Raw genomic sequence first — 20,633 nt, 5'->3', positions numbered from 1 at the left:
GTCCCTTTCTTGGGGCCACCTGGCACAGTGCGGCCCCTTCTCCAGGAAGCCCTCTCCTCTGCGTTCCCTCCACCTCTCGTGCTGGCTGGCTGCCCTCCGCTGCCCCCCACAGCACCGGGAGACGTGAGGACAGAGCTCCACCTGGGTCATCTCGGCCCGGAGTGGAGTGGATGACGACAGACGCTCGGCGCCCTGCATCGGGTTTGGGGCCCCAGTCTGAACCCAGGCATCTCCAAGGAACGAGCACAGGAGTGGGGGTGAAGCCTAGAAGCTCCAAGTCCTCCAGCCAGGAGGAAAGGCCACAGAGAGGAGGCCCCCAATAGGGCAGATGAGCCTCATGAGACCTAACGGGGTCAGAGGATGCATCCTCACTGCCCGGATGGCTCGGCTGGCCTAGGACCCCTGGGCTCCCCCCTGATGCTATGTCCTCCTGAGAGGGGCTGGGAGAGGCACCCAGGGAGACCACCGAGGTGTACCACGACCCAGACACTCAGGGGGTTGCTGGGGACATTTATTCCTGATAGGGACAGGCCCAAGCTTTGGGCTAAGGATACCCCGCCCCTTAGTTGGAAACACTCTCTCCTTGGGCTCTGAAGCAGCAGGAGGGCCCCCAGCCTGCACCAGGGGCTCCCTGGAGGCCCTCAGGAGCCCCCCATGGCTGAAGGCCTGGACACGTGGTGGGTATCATATTTTCTCACGAACACCAGCTCCCCTGGGCCGGAGATGGGCGTGCTCCCGCAGGTGTCGTACCTGGGGGGCATGGAGGGGAGAGGAGAGAGGGAGAGGATGGTGAACGGACAGCCCGATTGGAAGCTGATGGCCATGGCTTAGAGCCTGGAGCGCTGTGCCCCTAAATCTCAGAAAACGCAGCTCTGTCTTCCTGCTCTTTGTCACAACCCCACCCCCATGGTCTCCTCCATTCCCCACACCCAGGATGCCTCCACAACAGCATCTGCGTTTCCCCTGATCAAAACCGGCCACTGGCTCTCTCTGGCCTTCAGGATACAGCTCAGCCTTGAATCAAGGCCCAGGCCTTGGTGGCAACTCTTCGGCCCCCAGACCCTCCCCACCTGCTTCCCTCCCGTTCCTCTCCAAATTCTCTTTAGGGATCAGATGTCCCTCTCCTCCAGAGGAGGAGGCCCTCTCCACCAGGCCCCAGCATCTGAGTTCTGAGTGAAGCCTTGAGCGCTCAAGTCAAAGCTCAGCGTTTAGAGGAAAAACAATTCACTTCCATCCACCCTGACCGTCTGCTCTGGGCCCCCACGTGCAATTCTAGCTCTTGCCACCAAGGGGAAGATGGTGTCCGCTCAGAAAATGTGGCCCCACCCACCGGCCCCACCCATCAGCGGGTGTCAGGCAGGCAGAGGGAGGAGGGAGGCAGGGGTCAATGCGCGCACCGGCTCTAGAACACTGGGGATCCTTTGATCAATAACTGTTACCCCGTTTGGGCTTCAGGGAAAACCTCTCCAGCATAGCTAGCAATGTGGAGCAGGGTTGGAGGCCTGGATCAAGGGGAAGGGAAGAGGCGGCCCAGGTCAGGGACCCCACCCTCCCAGGGGAGTCTCGACCCTGTCCACGTACCAGGTGAAGACGAGCAGGGTGAGGAGGGCAGCCAGGAGGATGGCCAGCAGGACGGACAGGATGGCAATGATGACCACAGTGCCCGCGGTCTGGGGCCCTGGGGCAGCCTGGAGCACCTCGGCTGAGGGCGCAAGGCGGGGGCCGCAGGCGGGTAGGGCAGGAAGGGTGGAAAGAGACCCGACCTGAGAAGGGGGACCCGAAACAGCCCCCAGACCAACAGTCTCCCAGCCCAGCCGGGAAAGGATGGGGCGGGAGCACAGGCTGGAAGAGGGGCTCTGACGGACTAGGGGCCGGCCCATTCCTCCCAGCCCACCCCAAGTCCACAAGAGCCCCCAGGCCTCGTGTTGGGCCTCCACACCTGGCCGCATACCTTGCTGCAGGCGGGTCTCACTGGACCACTCTGTCTCAGCCATGGGTCCCCTGTCACTCATCACCAGGAACTTCACTCTGAACAGGAGATCCAGCATTGAGCGGGGGAGTCCCCGGGACTTGAAACCCTCCCACCCTGGTGCCTGTCAGTCTGTCTCCCTGATCCCCAGGACCTGGGGGGAACAGCCTGGAGCTAAAAGCACAGCCTTAGAGTCCGCCAGAAGGGGCTCTGATCCCAGTTGTGACTGTCCCCGCTGTGTAGCCTTGGGTGCATGGCCTGCCCTTTCTGGGACCCTCTGTCCTCACTTGGGACTGTGTGGAGTGGGCTAGGTCCCCCAGCACAGAACATCAGTGAATCAAGTCCTGAATGAGATGAGATGGGGCCCAGAGGCCTGGATGGGGAGACCCCGCCCATGTGGTCCAGGTGGCCCACGGGGTGGGGGCTCAAGTGTGTGTGTGGGGGGTCTCTGCTCAAGAAGACGGGACAATTCACCGCAGCCTCCCTGGTCCCCTCCTGCCATTGGCAGAACTGAAGCCAGGCTCCCAGGCACCTGGGCTCAGGTCTGGACACAAGCAGGAGCCGTCCACCCCTGCCCCGGCCCGGCTGCTCACCGGTAGGGGCCGGGGCCCGGCAGCGGGCGGTTGCAGCCTCTTGTCCTCGGGGAGCAGCGGGTATCATTGCCAACACGAAGGACCCGGAGCTGGTTGCTGGGCTGGCCGCCCGGGTAGAGAGCCCGACTGGCCCTCAGCGTGAGGTAGTAGCCCCCCTGGGGGAAGTCAGCAGGGACCGGGGTGTCCTCCACCTTCTGTGGGGCCGTGAACTTCTGGGTGGCTGAGGGTGGCAGTGAAGGTCAGACAGTGGGGGCAGCCACCTACCCCCTGCTCCCCCCAGGCCCGCCTGCCCATTTCACAGAGGGAAAAGCAAGGCCCCGGCAGCACCCACCGTTGCTATGGGCCACCACCAGCCAGATGGCGTCAGAGTCAGAGATGCTGGGGTGGCTGAACTGGCCCCGCGGCTGCTCTAGTGTGAAGGTGGACTGGGTGAGCCTCCCTCCCAGGGTGGCGCTCGAGAGCTGGGGCACGTAGCTGATGCGCTCTGGGCCGGGTGGGGGCAGAGAAAAGAGGCTCAACACGATGACCAACTCTCCACAGCCTAGTCTGGGGGCTCATGGTCTTGGAAGCCCCAGTCTGAGGGGGGAGTTAGGGCTTTTCCTGGGAGTTCTAATCAGGCAATAATCAGGAGGGCTTCTTGGCAACTCTGTTTCCAGACCCTGGCCCCTGCCTTGGGAACCTACTAGGGGTGGGCACCATGGGAGGCCCGGGGGAGGCCTTGCCCCCTTGGGTCACCGGGGTATCAGTGAAGCGCAGGGCAGGGGAGGCTCAGGAGGCCCCTCCCCCAGCTGCATAGTTAGTTCTGGGAAAGGCATCTTAGGTCTTGCTGGAGTGAGACTCAGATATGGGGGAGCCTGAGCCCAAGCCTGAACCCTAGGCTGGACTCTGGCAGAGCTCAGTGACCTTGAGCTCTGACAGTCTCCAGGCCTCAGTTTACCCACCTCTCCAGTCTCCCCAGCTCCACCCACATGGTCCAGGGTGGTTTGTTTGATGGGAGGAGTGAATGGCTTGTTGAGGGGGGGTGGTGACACAGGAAGACCCCAGACCCAGACGTGGGGACGGGTCCTGGCTCAGAGCGCAGGGTGACCTCTCCTCCTCACCTAGAGCTCTGCACCTCCCGCCCTGCTCAAGACTCCCTCTCCCCTCAAGACTCCCTCCCCTTGGGAACTTGGCCCCTTCTCAGCCCCCAACAGCCCTGTCCACCCTTCAGGCTCTGCTCAGAGAGCTCAGAACCCCTAATTCCTCTCCGGGCCCCCTGTGACCAGAACTCCCCCTGAGCTGCAGAAGGGTAAGATTGGCTTTAGGGAAGTTTCCAGAACGCTCTTCCTCTTTTGGTTCAGTTCAGTTCAATATGATTCATTTCTATTACACTCAGTTCAGCCCCAAAGGTTCAGGGCTAGAACCTTCCCCTCTCAGAGCTCCCGGCTCTAACACTGAGGCCCAGGGCACTCTGCATACAGCAGGTACTTAATGTTCGTGCTTGGGGAAAGGCACATAGCGGCAGAAATGGGGGTCAGGGGCTGAGTCTCTAAGTTCTTCCAGTTTAAGAGCCTGACAGTGAACAATGCCGGTCGCTCCCTTGCAGAGCTTCCTTTTGGAGTGTTATCCTTAAAGACTTCTTTTAATTTTTTTTTAATTAAAAAAAAATTTTTTTTTTTGCCACGCTATGCAGGATCTTAGTTCCCCAACCAGGGGTCAAACTACACCCTCTGCAGTGGAAACACAGAGTCTTAACCACTGGACCATCAGGCAAGTCCCCTGAAGTCTTCTTTAAAGCTTTCCTGGGGACAGGGAGGAGGGGAAGGAGGGAAGCCACTCGGTGACAGCTGGACTCAGGAGACACAGGGATGAGAAGCCCAAAGAGAGGGAGGAAGTGTTCCTTGCTCCCCTGTCTTGGGGGGCGGGGGGACAGGTGTCTGCCGTGTGATCTCTTCTGGTGGACTGTCTCCCTTGACCCACCTGGGACCCAGCCCCAGACTCAGGACTCAGGACTCAGAACTCAGACTCAGGAGGCAGCTGGGGGAGGTGGGCTCTGTCCTCCGGAAGCTTGAAGCGGGGTGGGCACCACCCCCTCCCCATCCCACCCCTGCCCTGCCCCGACCCTCACTCACCCAGGCTCATCCCTGTCTGGAGGCAGGTCAGCAGCAACAACAGTGCCATCAGCAGCGGAGACTGTCCCCTGCCAAGCCCCATGGCCAGAACAAGCGTCCAACCGTCTGTCCGTCCGAAGGTCTGTCCGCAGCATCCAGAGCCCCAGAGGCTCCGCTCCCTGTGCTGGGATGGGGCAGCTGCTTCTGGCACCTCCTGCTGCCCCTCCCAGGCGCCCCCTTCTCCCAGACAACTGGTCCGACGGGTTTAGGGGCTGAATCTGTTGGCATCGCCAGGGAGGGGTCTGAACAGAATAATTAGCTGCTGTGCTGCCAGACCAGCCCGGACTCCCCACCCCCACTCCAGGAGGGCCTAGACAGCAAGGGGCCCCGGGAGGGGGCGGCAGCCCTGGGGTCCAGGCGGCCCCAGGGGCAGTCCTGCCAGGCCCCGTGGCATCTCCTCGTCCAAACAGTCCTCCAACCTGGCACACAGGGCTCCCCATGGCCACCCTGTATGGAAGGGAGTAATCCTCAAGTCCTGGACGAGGCACAGAAAGGGGAGGGGGGTTTGTCTGAGATCACCCAGCCAGCCGGGGCAGACCCCAGAATTGGAGGATCACCCCCAAGGCAAGCCTGGGGGCCCTTAGGGCACTCCCTGCTGCACCCCTGCTGCCTGGCCCCGGGAGGGGGCTCCCCCACATCACCCCCCCTCCACTCCTTATCCAGGTGACCTTCTCTCTCCTTCCTCCATCCCTGGCCACTGCTAGAGCAGGACAATCCCTCCTCCAGACAGAAGGTTCTAGGCTGGGGCCCAGGGCCAGTGGGCGGAGCATGTACCAATCACTTCTCACCTGGACTGGAGGAGCAGCCCCTCATGGGGTTCTCTGCTCCAAGCACGGGCACCCCCCTCGGTCCAGCTCCACACCTGACCAGAGACACCCTCTTAAAACTCAAACTCCTTTGGGGGACACTTGAATTTTAAAAAACAATTAATTATATTCTTTAGTCATTGTAAAGCATTTGATTTATATCTCTATATAATCAAATATATAATCTCTTTGATTGCCAGCTCACCTGAACTATCTTTCTTTCCCAAAATACTTAGAGTGTGCAAATTGTTTATTGCAGTGAACTTCAAAAAAGGGAACTATTCCTACCCACAGTATATTACCTGGTAGACTTTTTTCGACCAGCTGTTTACTTGGACTTGCTAGTAAATGGTTCTAGACTTTGCAGGATTGAACATTACTGTATTTCACCAGTGATTGACTCGGCCTCAAGGGAGTGTTAGTTGCTCAGTCATGTCTGACTCTTTGCGACCCCATGAACTGTAGCCCTTCAGGCTCCTCTGTCCGTGGGATTCTCCAGGTAAGAACACCTGAGTGAGTTACCATTTCCTCCTCCAGGGAATCTTCCTGACCCAGGGATCGAACCTGGGTCTGCTGCATTAGCAGGCAGATTCTTTACCATCTCAGCCACTAGGGAAGCCCAGCTCCCGGGGAACTGGGGGCCAAAACCAGAGTGGAAAACTCAGGGAACAGAATTTCCCAGGTGGTCCAGTGGCTAGGACTCTGTGCTCCCAATGCAGGGAAGGGCCTGGGTTTGATCTCTGGTCCAGGAGCTAGGTACCATATGCGGCAAGTAAAGATCCCGAATGCTAATGAATAAATATTTTAAAAAATATTTAAAGGGGGAGAGGAGGCAGACAAGGTTGGGGGAGTCCAGGTGTTCATGGGGAGTCTCAACCAAAAGGTGCTGAGACACCCTCTCCCAAGGCCTCTCGCCTCTGTGTCTTGGCTCAGGCCAGGCTCTTCCTGGACGGCCCTCGCTGCCTTGCATACCCAGAGAGCTCTTGTCCTTCGGCCCTACCTACCCCAGGGTCTGGCATCACCAGAAACTCCCCTGATTGCCCTTGGTGCCTCTTCTTAATGCCCTCCACAGTACCTGACATGTACCTCCATCTTATTATATAACCGTTGCAATAAAATGTATTGTTACATCAAGTGCATCTCTGGACCTGGCCCTCCTCCCGCTGGAAGCTCCTGGAGGCAGGAACCACCCCTCCCTCCCCACAGGATGGCGCGGTGGAGGGGGTGGGCTCCTGGCTCTGGCACAGGGGGGGCCTCCACAAAGCAGCCACTTCAGCGTGTTGCCGGTTACGCGGATGGGCTTCAGATGCAGGTCATCCTGTGGCTGATGTTTAGCCGTGGGACACGGAGGTCATGCACGTACTTTGAAGCAGGGGTGTGGGCCTCTCAGAGGACATGACCAGTGCTGCTGGGCCCGGAGGCAGAAGAGAGGGGGACACAAGCCGGTCCAGAGGGGGCCCAGCCTGCAAGTCCCGGGCAGACCCAGCCCCGGAAAAGCTTCTTTATCTCACCAGCCTGTTATTACAGAACAGGTCACACCTAGGAAAGTTGGAAGTATACAGAACAAAGAATGCCCTTACATACAGTCCCCACCCAGATTCAACAATTGTTAACGTTTTGCTATACTTGCTCTCAAGCCTCTCCCGTGTGTGTGTGTGTGTATGTGTGTGTGTGTGTGTGTGTATACACTATGGGAGAGTATAGTATATATGTGTGTATAGTATACACATATATGCTTCCCTGGTTGCTCAGTGGTAAAGAATCTGCCTGCAATGCAGGAGGTGCAGGAGATTCGGGTTCGATCCCTGGGTTGGGAAGATCCGCTGGAGGAGGAACTGGCAACCCACTCCAGTATTCTTGCCTGGAGAATCCCCATAGATAGAGGAGCCTGGTGGGCTTGGGGTTGCAGTCCATGGGGTTGCAAAGAGTCGGACACGACTAAAGTGACTAAGCACAGTATATATATATATATATATATATATATACACTAAGTCACTCTCTATACATCAATATGTACCTATATGTATATATAATATATACCTATATGTATATAAAACTTATACTTACATATATATGTATACTTACAAAAAGTATGTATAAATATATACTTTTATACTGTATATATTACACTTACATGTAATATATTTTAATATAATGTGCAGTAATAAAAGTATATAGATTTACTTTTTTCCTCTTTTTTTACTCTTCTGAAAGGCCGCTGAAAGCGGCCATCATAACACGGGAGGAGCCGGCTTCAACCGTTTGAAAGTACATTCTTGCCCATCCACTCATCTTCCCAGATCCCAGAAGCAGGCAGGCAAGCAGGCCTGATTATTAATCTCATCACACAGATGAGAAGGCCGGGCCCCCGCAGGGAGAGGAGCCTTCTCGGCCCTGTGGACAGGCAGTGGTGAGGTTGGAAACCGGCCCCCTTTTCATCTGTTTAACCCAGGGGCCATAGGAGCAAAGGACCATGCATCTCTCTCAGTCTGTGGCCCCCGCATTACTGCTCTGCACAAGGTCTTGCTTTTTTTTTTCTAATCTCTTCCGGCCCTTCTCTATCCTATTTCTGCGCTCCCCAAGGCATTAACTGTCCTCAGTTTGGTATGTGTCTTTGCATCCATTACCTGTGGCTGCAGTGATGTGTATTAAGGTGGTCTGTGGTCCCCAGCACGCAGCTCATAAAGCAGCATCCTTGGTTCCCTGAAAGAGCACCGGAGTGATAAAGGTGAAATGGGTGTATGTTTGTTTTTCTATAACAAGCCCCTTTCAAACACACCTGAGTTTACGTTGCTATGATTTTGGAAAGCCCCTAGCTAATCACAGGATGGGGGCTGGTTGCCAAGGGAACCAGCCACGTGATTAGAGGACTAGAATTTGCAGCTTCATCCCCCGACCTCTGGAGAGGGGAGAGGGGCTGGAGGTTAGATTAATCATCAACTGCCAATGGTTTAACCAATCATGCCTATGTAATGAAACCTCAAAAAAAAAAATCACAAATATTGAAAAAAAATACTGAAAAATCAGTCCTATTTCTACTGATTTGAAATGCTATTTTCAAAAAATTTTATCTGTTTAGCTGTATCACGTCTTCACTGAATCAAGCGGGATCTTCCATTGCATCCCAGAGACTCTCTAGCTGCGGCTCGTGGGCTCAGTAGTTGAGACACACGGGCTTTAGTTGCAGTGTACGGGCTTAGCTGCTTCACAGCCTGTAGGACTTCAGTTTTCCAACCAGGGATCAAACCCACGACTCCTGCATTGCAAGGCGGATTCTTAACCCCTGAACCACCAGGGAAGTCCCTAAAATGTTATTTTTAATCACAAGTCACAGATGTGGGCAACCCTCAATGCCCCTTTTCACTTGATCCAGGTCAAGTTCCCATATGTAGGGGCGATCCTCCCCACAGCCCACTCCGGGGCACCAGCCAGCTCCATCTGTCCCCCAGGCCCAGTCCTCCTTCCCAGACCCACAGGGCCTGAGGAGTCCCCTTGGCCCTGCATTCAAACTGGGGCTGCTGCAGGTGAGCCGGTGTGAAGGGGACGGGGACCAGAATGCCTGGGGGAGCCAGGGAGGGCTGGTGGGGGAGGTAGGACACACCTAGCCCTGGGGAATAGTCTGTTCCCAAGGACCTGGCCATGTACCTTTGGGGTGACTCATGGGACAAGGTGGGGCTCCCAGAGATGTCTGATGACCAGAGCCCACTCTCAGCCCATTCCCCAGCCCCAGCCCCCAGCACCCTCCCACCCCCTGCCCCGAGGGCTCTCCCACCCCCCTGGCTGCCTAGATTCAGGGCTCGAACAAGGCACAGGGACTGGAGGGCGAAGCTGAGCCTGACGCTTCCATGAAACAATGCGTGGAGGCCTTGGGCCACCTCCACTGGGGAGCGGAGCAAGGGGGGCCGAGGACTTGGAGGGAGAGGCCAGGATGACTAATGGGGCATTCCTCTCTGTCCCTCAGAGGGGAGAGGTCCAAGTCGGGGAGAACAATGGTTGTCAAGGGCAACGCATTCTTCCTGGGGATAACTTCAGCCTGCATCACCCCACAGAGAGTGGGGTTTGGGGGAGGTGGGGACTGGAGTGTCTGTGCTGAAGGAGCTTAGATATGGTCACTCATCTGATGGGGGAGGGGAGACTGAGGCCAGCAGAGAGGGGCAGGGCTGCCTGCGGGGCTCACCCAGAGGAGGAGGAATCAAGGGTGACCCCTGGGCTCCTGTCCCTAGAGGTCCAGGCTGGGAGCAGCGGTGGTCGGTGGAGAGAGGGCCAGGACACGGCTGCAGCAGGCCCTGGGGAGGAGAGGAGGAGGCCAGGAAAGCTGGGTCAAGGGGCCAGCGTGAGCCCGGCCCTTCCTGCCTCCTAGCCTCTGCACACGCTGTTCCTGCAGCTCTCACCACGGCCCCCTGCCTGGCTCACGTCCCCAACACTGTGAGGGTGGGTGGATCAGTCTGCTCCAGCCGCCAGGGCAGAACGCCCCAGACCAGGTAGCTTAACAGCAGACCTTTACATTCTCCTGGTTCTGGAGGCCGGAAGGCCAAGATCACATGGGCAGGACTGGAGTCTTCTGGATCTCTCTCCTTGGCTCATCCCCTTCCTGCCTCCTCACCTGGTCTGTCCCCTGCTGCACCCCAGTGTCTCTGCATCCTAATCTCTTCTTATAAGGGCACCAGTCCGATGGGGGTCACGTCCCCACCTCAAGGACTTAATTACCTCTTAACTTCATTATCTCTTTAAAGACCCTCTTTCCAAATACGGCCACACTCTGGAAGCCCCCTGGAGGCCCAGCGGTTAGGACTGGGCACTTTCACTGCAGGGGCACAGGTTCCATGCCAGTCGAGGGAACTAACTAAACAGCCACACGCTGAGGCTTCAACGTAGGAATTTGGAGGAACACGGTTCCATCTGTAGTGGTCCGCTCCCCGGCCCCCACCGTGAGTGGGACTGGACCTGACCCTCCCTCTGCGTGGCCTGGAGGGCCTCTGGGCTGGGTCCCTGGACCTGTTGTCCTGCCCAGTAGCTGCCCCTCCCCCCTTCCGAGGGGACGGGTGGGGTGGGTGGGGTGACCGGGCTGCAGAGTGAGCAGCGGGGTGTGGCTCTGTCCATCTGCTCCTGTTTCACGCTGGCCCATCCCGAAAAGGTGGTGCCCGCCCTGCCCTCCACCAGGGCCCTGGCAGCTGCTGCTGTGGGCAGGACGGGAGGGGCCCCAGGGAACCCAGGAGGCAGCGGGCTGGGCAGGCCCAGAGCTGGACGTGCCCTCCCTGCCTTCCAGCTTCCTCCTAAGGACGGCGGGGCGGGGTGCGGGGGGGAGCAGCGCTCCGCAGAAAGTGCTTGAGTCGCCATCCTGCAGAGGCACCAATGAACTGGCCCTTAGGCTGGGATACCAGCCCTCGGGCCCTTCCTAGGAGGCAGAGAGTCACAAACCCCAACAAGGCTCCAAGGCGCTCCAACATGAAGGGAAATGCTTTCATTTCCGTGAGCGCAAAGCCAAACAGGAACGGGCTTCCCCGGTGGCTCAGTGGTAAAGGATCTGCCTGCAATGCAGGAGCCGCTGGAGACATGGGTTCGATCCCTGGGTCGGGAAGATCCCCTGGAGGTGGGCATGGTAACCGACTCCAGCATTCTTGCCTGGAGAACTCCCATGGACAGAGGAGCCTGGCAGGGGAGCCTGGCAGGCTACAGTCCATGGGGTCACAAAAAGTCAGACACAAGTGAAGCAAACAGGAGCTCCTCGTGTTCCCCCAGTGCCTGGGGCCTGGCAACCTTCCCGGGCGTGACAGACGGTTGCTGTTCTGACTGCCTCCTGCAACGCCCTTCTCACGTCCGGGACACGGCTTTCCTACTGCTACGTGCCCCCCACCAGCCAGCACTACCCAAATGGCTCTGCTCGAACTCGGCCCCCTCACCCCCACTCAGGAAGCCCCCCATAGTTGGGGGGGCAGAGCCTGCATCTGCACCTCCCCCTGCAGCACCCAGAGGCTGGGACGTGCCAGGCAGCCGGGGCACCCACACCAGACAAAGAAGCGGGTGCCCTGGCCAGCCCATTCTGGCCGGTGTGAAGGGCTATTTGTCTTTGATAAAACATTCAGGCAACAAAATATGTAGTACATACCTACTGGGAGCCGGGCACTGTGCTAGCTCTAGGGGGCGCCCTGGTGAGCAAAGCACATGTGGTCCCTGCCATTCCGGAGTTGAGGGTTTAGCGGAGGAGACACAAAAGCTCACCGTTTTAAATGTCTGATTACAAAATGGAAAGAAAAGATGTGGAGGAGGAAAAGAACACGGCTCTAGGAGAGCTGAGGGGTCAGGAAGGGCTTCCCTGAGGAAGCGTGAATGGAGCTGAGAAGCGATCTAGAGGAAGGGGCCTGGAGTAGAGGCGTGGTCTCCATCGAGGGCAAAGCAAGTGCAAAGGCCCCGTGGCAGGATGGGAGGAGGGGCTAACAGAGGTATAAATTCAGGGAGCAAGGGATGGACCCTGGGACCTCGCGAATGAAAAGACCTGCTCTCACAGGGAGGAAACCTCTGACGGGGGAGCAAAGGTGTGACACCATTAAGTGTATCATCGAGTTCCTCTGGATGCCGGGAGGAAAACAGGGCTGGGGAGCACGGATGCAGACGTGGAGAGACCAGCAAAGGGGCAGCTGCTGACACCCCATCAAGAAACCGGGGTGGTGGGCCCGGGGGGCTGCAGGGAGTTCTGGGAACTCCCAGATGGAGAGAAACGGATGCTTCAGAAGTGAGAGGAATAAAGTGAACCCCAAGGGTGAGAGGGAGGGAGGGGTGCTGGCCGGTTTCTACCTGCTGTCATTCTGCTGCCTTTGATTTTTGGCCCAGTGAGTCATCTGTGAGTCATCGTCCCCACAATCACTGCTGTTTTTTCCTTCTTCACAATGAACTTGTTTTTAACCACTGAGCCATTATGTGATGGGCCAATGGATTTGGAGGTACTTCCCCAAGTACAGCCCTGGAGAAAATGGAAAACATCATTTAATAAAGAGATTCTCCACAATGCGGTTCTCACCAGGCGCCCTGCTCCAGGCTGTCACGAGCTGGCCCTCGCGGTCTAGCTGGTGACCCTCTCGAGCGTGACTCTGAGGCAGAAGGCCCCAGCACAGCTCCCCAGGGCCTAGCGTGACGGTGCCTGGGCTGGTGATGACCGGGCCCGCCGCCCCAACTCCCTGTGGACTCCGTGATCCCCGGGCATGCCTGCTCTGGGGCAGCACGCCCACAGCCCAGTAGGCTCACTGGGTGGCCTTCTGCTGACCAGGGCTGGCTTCCATTTTTGTAAAATACTAATGATTTGTTAGTGTTCTTGTGGATTCACTCACCTACAATGACGTTCCCAGAACCCCCTTTTTCTGGGGATCGGCTCTAAGGCTGGGGTGACAGGTCCATTTTCAGAACATAAGGGGCCCCATTTTGCATTTATACCCATCCCCAGATCAGAAACCTGGGCACAGGAGGGACTTCCCTGGTGGTCCAGTGGTTAAGAATCTGCCTTCTTGTATAAACTTTGATTATGTTGAATTGGTTCACAGTGCTTCTCAGGTCTGCGATATGCTTCTGCTTCTTTGTACTTTCATTCTATTAACTTCTGAGAGTTTGATATTGACATTCCAACTAAATATCTTACTTTATCTACCTAAAACAACTGTAATTAAGTGGAACTATATGTAACTTTGTTATGTATTTTCCATGCCTGCTGTAAATGTGTTACTATATTTTCATAATTTAAAAATTAAAAAAGGAAGATTTTAAAAAAAAGAATCTGCCTTCTAATGCAGGGGACATGTGTTTGAACCCTGGTTGAGGAACTAAGTAAGATTCCACGTGCTGTGGGGCAACGAAGCCACAGCTAAGGCCTGACACAGCCAGATAAATAATTTTTTTTTTTTTAATGAAGGAAAGATACCCAAGCACAGCCTCTCCCTATGGCTTGTCTCCCATGTCTAAGAAGTGCCGGATTCCTCCAATCACCTCCCAGATATTTCTAGAGTCCACCTCTTCCTCTCCAACCTGCTTCGTCTGCCCTGGCTCAGGGCTGATTCCATATGCCTGGAAGACCAGGTCACCCTCCCTCTTACGGGGTCCCGGCCCCCCGGCCCTGCTGCCATGGCCCCAGGAACCACCTGTGCCACCGCAAGGCATGACTTTACATCTGATCTCCCCTTGTTCCACTCTTTCTCCTTCCCTCCTCCTTTCCTCTGTCTTGACTTCCATTTGCCTCCTGAGACGCGTCTCACCCTAGTTAGTCCCCTTGACCGTCAGGTGGGGTCAGTTGCCTCCCCTGTCCAGTCTTCACTCACCACGTTGCAATGTCTGTTTAGAGCTCGTCTCCACGGTCAAGCCCCAAGTGGCCTCGATGAGAGCAGCTCCTCAAGGGGCTCGGAGACGCTGCTTGGAAGTGAGTGGCAGCCCCAGGGATGCATGGGACATCACAGGACTCTGAATCCGCCAAGATTCTGGCGCTAACCAGCCACCAAAGGACCCCGGGACACGCAAGAGCCAGGGGCAATTCCTGCTCTTGGCTGATCCTCCATCTTTGGGCAGGTTTGTTCATCTTTTCACTCAGCAAACACCAGTGGATCCCTCTTTCTCACTATCACTTCCTTCCTGGGCAGGCCCCAAGCCAGGCATCCTGGGTCTTAAGAGCCTTGTTGTCTGGCATTGGGGCCAGGCCTGGGAGGGACAGCGGGAGCTGGGCCCCACTGGTGATAGCTGGCATGGCGCAGGTCCAACTTTTAACCCTCCTCCAATTCTAAGGATGAGCCTCTCAGATGGCTTGGAGGCGAAGAATCGGCTGCCAAAGCAGGACACGGATTCAGTCCCCGGGTCGGGAAGATCCCCTGGAGAGGGAAATGGCAATCCACTCCAGTGTTCTTGCCTGGAGAATCCCAGGGGCGGAGGAGCCTGGAGGGCTCCATGGAGTTGCAAAGAGTCAGACACAACTGAACAACTAAACAACAATTCCAAGAATCCAAGAGGATCCTGGGCTCTATGGCAGCAGAATTCCAAAAGTGGCAGTCTGATGGGGCTGGTTCTCACGGCCAGGTGTCACCCAGGACACAAGGGCCTGAGCTCCCAACTGCACCAAGAGCAGGTCTTGTGGCTGATGAGGATGCAGGCAGGGCGGGAGAGAGACCATGGGGACCAGGGGTGCATGGGTTTTGAAAGCAAACTCCCCTGAAGCGTTTACCTGGGAAGGAGTACTGCTAAATCCACCTGCGATAGTGGTGGGTCTCCTGACTTCATTGGGGGTGGGTTTCCCTGGGGCCATCAGGAGATGGGGGCATCCTGATGCATAATTAGGGTTAGCAATCAAGAGGACAGGCTCAGGGCAGAGCCCGAGCTGGTGCCGGGGGCAGGCTGCACAGGGCGGAGCCAGGTTGGGCAACGCCTGTAACCGCTTCTCTTCCAGATCCAGCTCGGGCACCACTGGGATGGAGGAGCCAGACTGCATTTATTCATCTCCAAAGTCAGGGGAGCGGGGGTAGAGTTCCCTGCTTGGCGCCCTCCTCGGGGCGGCCTGTATGCTGGGAGCCGCGGCCAGGCTTAGAAGGGCCTGGGAGCGGGCGGGGGACACGGGGTGCGGGGACAGTGGATCGTGGGCAAACCACTGAGCCTGTTTTTCCATCCAGAAAACGATGACAACTGTGCAGTTGGACGACACACCGTTGATCCTCAAACGACAGTGTGACTGCTCATCCTCTGGCTTGGCTGAGGTGGAAACTGGAGCCGTGACCTCCAGAGACCCAGCTGCGTGGCGGCCGCTGTGAGACGTCGGGTCCAGCGGCGGGACGCTCAGCTGTGCACAGACGTGCGCACGCGCGGGACTCGGCAGCCGCGGCGCCATGGCGCCCCCTTGTGTCCACGGTGGGAATCACCGGCCCTGCTAGCGGATGGACGCTGGATAAAGTAACTCCTCCTGGGTGATGGGGACCGGAGAGTCCATCGGGGGAAGATCGTCTCAGGAGTGTCAGCCCGAGGGTGAGTGACAGTCCGAGGGGGTGATAGCCCCCCCCAAGAGTAACAGGTTGCATCAGGACACGTGGTCATCTGAGGCCCAGAGCAGTGAGTGAGTGCCCCAAGAACAGCAGTGGGCCCTGCATGGGGGCCCATGTCTAACATTGTGTGTGTGGCATGCAGCAGGCGCTCAATAAATGCTTGTAGAATGGGAGTGAGTGCATGAGTGTGTGTGCTATCTGCATGTGCAAGGAGGTTAGAAGTGGTAGGCGGATCGTCACAGCGATCTATACTGTCTGACCTTTCAGTCAGTGAGGGCCACCCTCAGAAAGGTGGTCCAGGTCCAGGGACGATGGAGGCACCTCTGAAGGCCTCACTGCAGCCCCGGCCGCCGGTGGATAGGACAGAGGGACAGACGGAGGCCTCATGTACCCCATGATGGGCTCAGCCCAGCCCAGCACCACTGAAGGCCTCCTCCTGGGGCCTGGAAGCCTCCTTTCAGGCAGTGTATCCACATGACCTCCAGCCTCGCTTGAGGCAGATGGCATTGGGGGCTGGATGCCCGGCCTGACCACAGCCTTCTCCCAGTAGCCTGGAGGTGGAGGAAATGAGAAAGCCCAAGGCAGGGTTGCTAGCAGTGGGATTTCAGGCAGGGCTGGAGGTGCAATGTGGGACACACACACACACACAGACACACACACCCACATACATGTGCACTCACCCCGCAGGCCCCCACTCCCCCAGCCCCAGCCAGGTGGGCTGAGCTAGGGGCTGAGGCTGGGGAAGTGTTCCAGGCTGGGCTCACAGCCCACCGGCAGGGTGGCCGCCTCGCTGGGTGGGATGTGGTGGGTCATGTAGCGCTTCCCCATGAAGGAGCCGATCCGCAGATGCTCCGGGGCCTCCTCCGGCCACCACAGGCTGGAGCTGGACAGGGACAGGGAGACGGGCTGTGTCCCTGCCGGGTGGAGCGGGCTGCTGAGCTCCCACAGCCCTCCTCCTGCAGTCTCTGATGTCCCTTTCCTCCCTGGGAGGGCCAGCTGGAGGCCTGCCTCCTCCAGGTGGCCACCCTGGCTCCATGGGTATCAGTTCATTGAAACAACCAAGGGCTCACTGGAGAGAAAGACGGTCAGGGAGAAGGGCCCAGGCAGAGCGAGGTGCCCCTGTCTATGAATCTGTCATCAGAGGACCTGCTGGACCACCTCCTTGAGCTCCTAGATGAGAGACACTCAGGGCGGAAATCCCCTGCACATCGCTGGAAGGGGCAGCACCCAACTCAAAACCACAGGGCTCCCGAAGGGCTTCCAGAAGGTGCTGGGCCAGAGAGGGAGCAGGGGCTCTGGGTGGGCGAGGGGCCGTTTGGGATCGCCACTCACAAGCGCACGCTGGAGGCTGCCAGGAAGGCCAGGAGCAGGAGGCCGGCCAGAGAAGACAGGATGGAGGTGATGACGATCATGTCTCCACTCCGCCGCCCCGGCCACGTGTTGATGGAGCCCGGGGACTTCCCTGCACACACAGAGGCTTTCAGAGGCTGCCCTTGGACCCCAGGGCAGTCACCTCCCCACCATGCTGACTGCCTCCCGTCCCCAGCCAGCCTCCTGAGCCCGATCATCCATCCCTCGCCACTGGGACACTTGTGCTCTGCCAGCCCGGACCACCCATCATGCCAGCCTCTGCCTTGGTCTCACCTACGGGACTGTTCCCACCACCTGCGGCAGGCAGGGCGGCAGCAGAGCTCAGGACTGACCGGGTGCTGCCCTGCCCCCTGGAGCCTGGCATCCAAGGCCTTCACGTGACAGGGTGCCCCCCACCCCAACCCCAGCCTCTTCAGCCTGTCTCCCAGGCACCCCCTCATGGGACACTCAGCCTTTGACATGCAGTTTTCTTGGTCTGCTGAACCGCTGGTCCTTGGCGCTCTGCTGAGAGCAGGCTTCCCAGGACGACGGCCCAACCTCCTTCTTGCCCTAGCCCCTCTCCTCCACCCGGCACGGGGTTGGCTCCCTGAAAGAGGGGCAGACTATTTCTGTCCATGGTGGGGCTACAGCCTAGGGCACCCGAGGGTTGGCAAATATTTTGGGGTGGACAGAACCAGTGTCTCTGCCCATGGGGCTGACCCAGTACCCCACCCTCTAGCGGGAGGTTCTATTTAGGGGGTGGCCTGGACTTGGACTCTGACTCGGGGGCCCCTGTCCCATGGCAGCTGGGGGAGGGGCCGGATGAGCACGACCAGGGTACCGATGTTGGCCGGTCCACCCGGCACACTGCAGTCGGAGCGCCCAACCCTCCATGCTACCTTGGTGGAGAGTGATGGGGTCAGACCACCTCGTCTCGGCCTGGGGTGAGCCTCTGGAGCTCATCAGCAGGAACTTCACCCTGGGGAAGAGGACCAAGGGTGAGGCTCCGCACCTCGACTGCTCTGGGCAAGGCCCCTGCGTCGGCCAGGCCCCAGACAGCTCTTGACGGCCAGGCTGTGGGTCTTTCATGTTCAGGGGAGGGGGGACCCTGTGCTAAGTACCCCGAGGCCTCTGGCCATAGCAATCTCTGCCACCAGCCCTCAACCGTCTGAACAGCCGCTCTTCAGACACTCTCTCTGGTTCAGGGGTCCCCGTGACTAAATGCCGCATACAGGGGGCCTCAGGGTGGCTCACAAGGGTGCGTGAGGCCTCAGCCCCTGTTCTCCGGAGGAGAACTGCTGGCTGTGTGGAGTCTGTGAGGCCTTGGAAGGCCCCCCGATAGGGGCAGGCACCCCAGGCAAAGGCCAGGAGGGAGAGGTGTGCTCAGGGCGTGCTCAGAGACCAGGATCAGGGGAGCAGGCAGGCTGAGCTCCGAGGGCACCGCACAGAACTCGAGTTTTATCTGTGTTCGGGGTGGGGAGCTCTGGGATCCAGGCAGGCTTGCACCTGGCATTGACGGGAGCCGGCTCCGGCAGCTGCTAGGACGGGCGGGAGTGGCCACTGGGTGAGAGGGTGAGGGGTGCGGGCATGGAAGGCGGCTACACCCAGCCCCACCGTCCCTGTGGCCCCTGCCGGTTCCCCCAGCCGCACTCGGTCACCCTGAGGATGTCTGGCCTTGTCCCCTCGCTCCCTGGACCCCTGCTCTCCCACCCCGATTCCACCCTCAGCCCCAGGCTGACTTTCCTGCCAGACCCACTTGTGGGAGGGGCGGTCTGCAGCATTCCCCTCCCCCCACCCATGCTGGGGACTGCAGATCCCTTCCCATCCCCCACCGGCTCTGTGATGCCCACCTCTTCGTGGAGGCCACACAGAGGAAGAAATCAAGGCTGGAGAAGGGGAGGGGCTTGCTCGGCCTGCAGCCAGGAAGGGGCGGGGCCAGGGCAGAGGCCTGGGCGGAGACTGGGGCGGGGGCGGGGGCGGGGGCTGGGGGGCAGCCCTGGTCCCAGAACCCCACCCCTACCCGCCCTCTCCCAGTACAGCTCCCTTCCAGGTTTCAGGTCAGGCAACTCACCTGTAAGGTCCGGGGCCCGGGAGCGGGGCGTTGCAGTAGCGAGGCTGATGGAGGTCAGCAAGGCAGCCGGCGTCATTGCCCACCCTAAGCACGGGGGCGCGCCCGCTGCCGCCCGCAGGGTCTTCACAGGGCAGCTGGTCCATGGTCAGGGGCAGCGTCATGTAGTGGCCGTCGGTCAGCAGCCGTGGGGAGGTTGGGATCTCATCCAGTGTCTGGGGGTTCTGGAAGACCCTAGAGGCTGCAGGAGGGAGGCACAGACAGCTGGGGCCGGAGCGCAGTAGGAGACAGGCCGTCAACTCCATATCCCCGCGCCCTCCATGCCTCAGAGCCCAGAGCGCCCCTCCAGACACAAACCAGACGTCACCTCTCAGATCCCCCGCAGGATAAAGCCCGAACTCCCCATTCACACCCAGTTGAGAGGGGCTCCCAGGGCCCTGGAGCTGTCCTCAGACCCACCCGTCACCCCAGGCCCCAGACCTGCACCGGGACCTACCGTTGCTGAAGGCCACCACCAGCCAGACAGTGTCGGCGGCACGGGAGTGCCCGTCCAGCACACAGCGCGGCTGCTCCAGGGAGAACGTGGTGGCCGTGACCTTCCCTTCCAGGTCCCAGGCAGTTATCCGCGGCGTGTAGGGGATGAGCTCTGGGGCCGTGGAGACAGGCGTGAGGGTCCAGGGTCCACTGCCCCTGGGGCTGCCTCTCTCGGTTGGTGGTGGTGGGGGGGTGCTTCCAGGTCTAATCACTCCAGCAGGTGCCCCAGCCCCTAGGGTCTGGCAGGGTGCACCCCTCCTGGGACCCCCACTTACCCAGGCTGAGGCAGGGCTGGGGCCAGCCCAGCACCACCAAGAGCAGCAGCCAGGGGCAAGGCTGCCTGGCGGGGAGCCCCATGACGGCCTGTAGAGCGCCCACCGGCCTGCTTCCACACCCACAGCCTGGGGCCGGTTTGGCCGCCTCGGGCCGCGCCCCTCCCCACACACTGCGGGCCTGGAGGAGCTGGTTAGTCAGGCTGCCCTGCTGGCCAAGGGCTGGAAAGACCTGAAAATGTAGAAGCACCCCCACTCCGCCTCCCAGCCCACCCCGGGGAGGGGGCTGGGCGGGGCTCTGGGCAGGGGCAGGCCGGGGCTGAGAGAGGCCCCTGGACCCTCGGGATGCCGGCCAGGTCACCCCAGAGGCCCGTGTCTGAGTTTGGGTCCCACCCAGACCTCCAGCCTTGGGGAGGAGTGGGGAGGAGGGCCACATGCCAGAGATTCCTGCACCCTGCGTACCAGGAGCCTCCCTCTGGCCTTCCATCCCCACCCCGGGAAGGAAGGGGGCAGCTCTAGCTCCTCAGAGCCCAGTGGTCCTGCCCTCCCTTCACAAGGCCACATCCTCCCTTAGTTCCTTTGATCCTAGAGCTGGCAAGGAGCCTGCTTACATCACTCCTTTGGGTTCTCACTAATATGTTTTTTCTTTTTTAAATTCTTTTAAAATTTTTCATTAATTTTTTTGGCCACACTACTCAGCTTGAGGAATTTTAGTTCCCTGACTAGGGATTGAACGCAGGCAGTGAAAGTGCCAAGCCCTAACCACTGGACCACCAGGGAATTCCCTACAGTGGGTTAGTCGCTCAGTCGTGTTCCAACTCTTTGCGACTCCATGGACCACAACCCACCAGGCTCCTCTGTCCACGGAATTCTCTGGGCAAGAACACTGGAGT

At 58.9% G+C, this 20,633-nt stretch overlaps 2 protein-coding genes across 4 annotated transcripts; both read right to left on the bottom strand.

Moving 5' to 3' along the window:
- Window positions 1-507: 507 nt before the first annotated feature.
- LOC136160778 (uroplakin-3b-like protein 1) lies at window positions 508-13,951 on the bottom strand. The gene is made up of 9 exons (XM_065924868.1): window positions 13,819-13,951; window positions 12,311-12,476; window positions 8,146-8,221; window positions 4,674-7,057; window positions 2,894-3,046; window positions 2,563-2,782; window positions 1,952-2,028; window positions 1,582-1,702; window positions 508-750 (listed from the first exon to the last, which is right to left on the bottom strand). Exons 4-9 carry the CDS (start codon window positions 4,753-4,755, stop codon window positions 642-644), a joined length of 762 nt encoding a protein of 253 aa, XP_065780940.1. The 5' UTR covers window positions 4,756-7,057; window positions 8,146-8,221; window positions 12,311-12,476; window positions 13,819-13,951; the 3' UTR covers window positions 508-641.
- Window positions 12,483-20,284, bottom strand: UPK3B (uroplakin 3B). 3 transcript variants are annotated; one of them, XM_065924866.1, is made up of 7 exons: window positions 19,744-20,140; window positions 19,431-19,580; window positions 18,938-19,175; window positions 17,766-17,845; window positions 16,849-16,978; window positions 16,197-16,399; window positions 14,954-16,067 (listed from the first exon to the last, which is right to left on the bottom strand). In XM_065924866.1, exons 1-6 carry the CDS (start codon window positions 19,823-19,825, stop codon window positions 16,240-16,242), a joined length of 840 nt encoding a protein of 279 aa, XP_065780938.1. In that variant the 5' UTR covers window positions 19,826-20,140; the 3' UTR covers window positions 14,954-16,067; window positions 16,197-16,239. The 3 variants fall into 3 exon arrangements, with proteins under 3 accessions (XP_065780937.1, XP_065780938.1, XP_065780939.1); XM_065924865.1 differs by having other exon boundaries at window positions 12,483-16,399; XM_065924867.1 differs by lacking the exon at window positions 19,744-20,140 and adding an exon at window positions 20,203-20,284 and having other exon boundaries at window positions 14,954-16,399.
- Between the last annotated feature and the right edge of the window lie 349 nt (window positions 20,285-20,633).

The sequence above is a fragment of the Muntiacus reevesi genome, chromosome 2, assembly GCF_963930625.1.
Source record: "Muntiacus reevesi chromosome 2, mMunRee1.1, whole genome shotgun sequence".
NCBI classification, from domain to species: Eukaryota; Metazoa; Chordata; class Mammalia; order Artiodactyla; family Cervidae; genus Muntiacus; species Muntiacus reevesi.
This window is presented reverse-complemented; position numbering and strand designations above follow the sequence as displayed.